The 6,000-nt window shown below is 36.9% G+C and overlaps 1 protein-coding gene across 1 annotated transcript in view; it reads right to left on the reverse strand.

The window, feature by feature from the left end:
- DLC1 (DLC1 Rho GTPase activating protein) overlaps positions 1–4,237 on the reverse strand; it is a 318,521-nt gene extending 314,284 nt beyond the window's left edge. The window contains exon 1 of the mRNA XM_070949102.1: positions 3,248–4,237. Within this exon, the coding sequence (XP_070805203.1) occupies positions 3,248–4,237 (990 nt within the window). The remainder of the gene's footprint in view (positions 1–3,247) is intronic.
- Between the last annotated feature and the right edge of the window lie 1,763 nt (positions 4,238–6,000).

The following is a 6,000-nucleotide window of genomic DNA, read 5'->3' on the forward strand; positions in this document are numbered from 1 at the left end:
TGGTCTTAGTGACATAGAGATATAACTTCATTAGGGAACTTTGTTTTCTGAAAGAACTGAGAAATAATTATTTATACATGGTGTGTCCAACTCTGGCAATTTTAAAGACCTGTGAATTTCAGTTCCCAGAATTCCCCAGCTAGCTATGCTGGGTAGGGAATTCTTGGAGTTGAAGTCCACAAGTCTTAAAGTTGCCAAGGTTGGACACCCCAAAAGCTGTGTGAATTTGCTCCTAAAAATGCCTTCTTTCCATTTAACATAACTACACATATGGGTACTACAGGATTACATGAATCCTTAAAAATAATATATGATTAAATATATACATGCCCACACACATACGCATTCAACAGGAAATAATCAGAGAAACTACAGTAGATGTTTTGAACGATTCGTCTACATTTTAAAACCATAATCCAAATTAACGAAATCCTGGCATATGCTTCTATAGTCATATATAAAGCTGCATTTATTACCATTTTAGGCAGCTGAAACTCAAATATCTCCTGTCTTGGGGCATAACTGTAGTAGTATGATTTTTTGGGTCCACAGTCTAGACAAAACTGGCAGTCTGTAAAATTTATCACCGTCTGCTGTCACAAAAATGTGTCAAAATTCAAATTTGCATAAATGTGGTGGTGTAATGGTCTAGGATCATCCCTAACTGTGTTTTGTTCGGCATTTGTTTTAAATACTTTTCAGATTGTTTGGAATTCATCATTCTTCTATCCAAACATGGCCAAAGTCTGTGAGATAGCATTCCATGGCTTCCAAAGGGACAAAAATAATATTTATGACTGTTTGCGGGTAAATTCCAAGTAGAAATTGCATAGTAATCTAAATAAATTTAACAAGGGTACAACAAAACATAAATTTGAATTAAATCAGCTGAGTGAAAAAAATTTTTCCATTAGGTCCCTTATCCTGTTGACCTCTTCCCCCATTAAAAATAATAGCCTTAATTATGCTTTCCATAGATTTTTAGATTTTTCTCATATGAACACATTTTATATACTAATTAAAGTGAAATGAAAATGATTCCCCTAGTAAAAGATTACACTTTTACTATGTAGTGGAGGGGGTGGAGTTTGCATTATGACATCACAATGCTCTGTCTACCAGCTTCTCAGTTTTGACCTTCCCCTGATCTTTTTGTCTTTTATTCCTAAAACATTACATTTCTAGGAATAGATGAGAACATCTTAGGGTACTGAAGGAACTTTATCTGAAGAACACATAGACCAGAGGTGGGGAACTATGGTCCCTTTTTGGTGTGTGGACTTCAATTCTGGGAGTTGAAGTCCACACGTCATAAAGGGGCCATAATTCTTGACCCCAATATGCTGTAGACCCAGTAAGTACCTTGAAAACAATTCAATAGCTAGATTTTTAACTTCAGAAAAATATTTGAAACACTGAATAACAAGCTGGTTAAATGTGTTGGCATGCCACTTGAGTGGATACATGGCTAACTGACAATTATGATGACAATGAAGACTCTTCCAGCAGCAGCTCATCTTATTCCAACTGTAAAATCAATTCTGAATTGTGGCTGTCACTTAGGAATACTGAGATTGAACCTGATAGTAGAATTTTAATTTTTCCCTTTCCTAATGGATCTACATAGAGTATCTTATTCCATTTATAGCTTTATTTCCAATTAAACAAGTTATTTTAAGCATGCTCATGAAGTCTGAATTTCATTCTGGATTGGACTGATTGTTTTACTGAACTATATCACCAAATCTTTCTGCCTAGTCCAAGAAAAAACAATAAATAATATCTTTTTGATGATCTATCTATCTATCTATCTATCTATCTATCTATCTATCTATCTATCTATCTATCTATGTCATGCATCCATGCATCCATGCATCCATGCATCCATCCATCATCCATCCATCCATGCATCCATGCATCCATCCATCATCCATCCATCCATCCATCCATCCATCATCCATCCATCCATCCATCCATCCATCCATCCATCCATCATCCAGCCAGCCAGCCAGCCAGCCAGCCAGCCATCTATCATCTATCATCTATCATCTATCATCTATCATCTATCATCTATCTATCTATCTATCTATCTATCTATCTATCTATCTATCTACCTACCTACCTACCTACCTACCTACCTACCTATCTATCTTCCATCCTCCATCCATCCATCCATCCATCCATCCATCTCTATCTATCTATCTATCTATCTATCTATCTATCTATCTACCTACCTATCTACCTATCTATCTATCTATCTATCTATCTATCTATCTATCTATCATCTATCTATGTCATGCATCCATGCATCCATGCATCCATGCATCCATCCATCATCCATCCATCCATCCATCCATCCATCATCCATCCATCCATCCATCCATCCATCCATCATCCATCCATCCATCCATCCATCATCCATCCATCCATCCATCCATCCATCCATCCATCATCCAGCCAGCCAGCCAGCCAGCCAGCCATCTATCATCTATCATCTATCATCTATCATCTATCATCTATCATCTATCATCTATCATCTATCATCTATCATCTATCATCTATCATCTATCATCTATCATCTATCATCTATCCATCCATCCATCCATATCTATCTATCTATCTATCTATCTATCTATCTATCTATCTACCTACCTACCTACCTACCTACCTACCTACCAATCTATCTATCTATCTTCCATCCTCCATCCATCCATCCATATCTATCTATCTATCTATCTATCTATCTATCTATCTATCTATCTATCTATCTATCTATCTTCCATCTATCATCTATCTATCTACCATCTATCTATCTATCTATCTATCTATCTATCTATCTATCTATCTATCTATCTATCTATCTATCTATCTATCTATCTTCCATCCATCCATCCATCTCTATCTATCTATCTATCTATCTATCTATCTATCTATCTATCTATCTATCTATCTATCTATTTATCTATCTATCTTCCATCCATCCATCTATCATCCATCCATTCTTCTATCATCCATCCATCCACCTACCTACCTACCTACCAATCTATCTTCCATCAATTATCTATCTATCTATCTATCTATCTATCTATCTATCTATCTTCCATCTATCATCTATGTATGTATGTATCCATCCATCCATCCATCCATCCATCCATCCATCCATCCATCCATCCATCTATCTATCTATCTATCTATCTATCTATCTATCTATCTTTCTTTCTGTGTAAGTCTGGAAACATGAACTTACCTTTTTTTTGCGCAGGACAACTTGACAGTCTGTAGGTTGGCATGTGACTGTTTTACTCTTTAAATCAGATACTTCCGAGACCAAGGGTGCATTCAGAATGCATTCATCCTCAGCATTTGTAACATTACGCACATCCACATTATTATCCTCTGACCAGATGTGAGAACCAGGTAAGTGTGCAAGAGAATGATTGGAATCTCTTATAATCACATCATTGCCCCGATGCTGAGAAAGTGTATCTTCATCATGGAATAAAGTACAGTCATTCTTCTCATCTGATTTTTCATATTGTAGGGCGGTAGCTCCACAAACTATCTGCTCCTCCAATATACTTTTTTCCACAGCAGGTTCCCAATTTTTTTCTTTTGAGACATCTTTACTTTCATGAGAGTTGTTGTATCCAAGTATGAGAACTTCTTCTCTGCTATTGTTTTTCATTGCTCCCTCATAATGAGAAGTGCTCATTTTTTCAGTTGGTTCAGCAGTATGATCGCATTGTTTCTTTGCTTCTGCTCTTGAGATGATCTTCACTGAAGGTTCCTCTAAGCTCTTCTTTTCAGCTAACAATTTATCTTCAACAGGCATAAACTGGCAGTTGATGGTCTCCAAAGGGAGGTCCGTGTTCTTGCTGCCACCGTTGCCATCATCGCTTCCAACAGAAACATTGACTAAAGTTTCCACACTAGATTCCAATGAGAGAAAGTCTCCTTCTTCTTGATGATTTTCATTTTCATCCAATTCTTTGGAAACGTTGCTGAAAAGCTTCGAGGGGAAGACGACCAACTCTCCAACATGACAGCAATCTGGCAAGGAAGCACTTTTTTCTTTCAGATTTTCACACCGAAGTTCCTTCTTTTCCATTCCAGCTTGCAAGTTGTCAACTACTAAGCCATGTCTGCATAATATATTAGAATCGAGAGATCCAAAATGCAAGCTCATCCATTGGGTCACATGTTCTTCCCAGCTCCTTTTTCTGATTGCTAGAGACATGTCATAGCATTTAACAATTGGTTCCGAAGTGTGACATAATATACGCTGGAGGAAACATTATGGATTCTATAAACTTTTCCATCCAATGAAATGGCTCTTGCTCTTGCATATCTGTATTTTTATTTTTTAAAAAAGATAGAATTCCAGTGTAAGAAGCAATGAAAGCATTCACATATTCCTTAAACTTTTAGGAAGAAATGGTTTTGTAGAACAGTTTTAATAGTTTGCAAACTATTAAGTAGTTAAATAGATATAATCAAGCATATCCTCTTTGCTGAATCCTCCCTCAATGAAGTAAACAGAATGTTATAAACAACTCTATGAGAACATAACAGGTTCCTTAAGCCAAATTTTGACAATGGCCCCTTTTCATTGATTCAATCATAAGACAACCATTTTCCATGGGTTTAAAAGCTATCAAATCTTGTGAGTTCATGATACTAGTCAACATTTCAAAATAACCAAGCCTAGCATTATTGTCAAAAAGCTGGGTTTTAATGACTCTTATGTTTTAAATAGTCATATTTATTACACTAGTAAAGCTATACCCAAATAAATGGAATTAAAAAATCTACCTAAAACCTTTGAAGAAAATTAGATTTGATTAGGATGCTAACAATTAGAGACATTTTGCTAAGTGGGTTGTTAATTAAAGTAGGTAGAATGCCTACATTCCCATCCTAAACCTGTGCATTTGATTTTTATTTCCTAAGTAAATAATTTTCTGTTTCTGTACAATTTCATTATGCTACTTTCAGCCTATTTCTCCAAAGTTGCATTTTTATTCTTGATAAAGGAACTATTCTATGATATGTTTCTGTCAATCTCAAGATTCAGTCCTTCTCTTTCAAACACAAGATTTTTTTTTTTTTTTGAAGAAACCTGAATATAGGTAGGGGTTGATTAACTCTGATTTTCCTCTTATTTTAATGGATATGTTATATGTGAATTTATTTATTTATTTATTGGTTCGATTTATATGCCGCCCTTCTTCGGAGACTCAGGGCGGCTTACAATGCGTTAAGCAATAGCCTTCATACTTTTGTATATACCTGCTTAGTAGGGCTTTCGCCCCCCCCCACCAAGCGGAGTTCTTTTTATACAAAGTCGGCTTATTGCCCCCACAATCCAGGTCCTCATTTTACCTACCTTGGAAGGATGGAAGGCTGAGTCAACCTTGAGCCTGGTGAGATTTGAACTTGCAGTAATTGCAGGCAGATGGTGCTACTTAACAGCACTTTATTCTGCTGCGCCACCAAAGCTCTATTATCATGGTGTTCCCTATGACAGTCTATGGAAGCAAAAGTTGGACTTTGAAAAATCAGGATAGGAAGCACATTGTTGGAGAAGACTCCTGAGAATATCCTGAACACCTAAGAAAACAAACCAGTGGTGAAATCCTACCGGTTCGCACCAGTTCGGGCAAACTGGTAGTGATAAAATCTACCAGTTTGGGGAACTGGTAGTAAAAAAAAAGCTACCTGTTAGTCCCAAATGGTATTTCCGATGATCAGCTGTGCCGCACAATTTATATTAGCTAGAAAGCAGGAAATCTTGCTTTCTAGCTAATCTAAATCGCACGGCACAGCTGTTCCCTCCCCCCGCTGTTCTACTTACCTTCAACCTCCTTTTTCTGCATGAAATGTGCATTTGGTGCGCAGTGCACATGTGCTTGAAACATGCATTTGGTTGCACTGCCCATGTGCACACAGCATGAGTCTGGTGTGCACTGTGTATGCACATGTGTGCAGCATGAGTGTGAT

This window comes from Pituophis catenifer, unplaced genomic scaffold, assembly GCF_029215685.1.
Source record: "Pituophis catenifer annectens isolate HBS135680 unplaced genomic scaffold, rPitCat1.0.hap2 SCAF_8, whole genome shotgun sequence".
Taxonomy (NCBI): Eukaryota; Metazoa; Chordata; class Lepidosauria; order Squamata; family Colubridae; genus Pituophis; species Pituophis catenifer.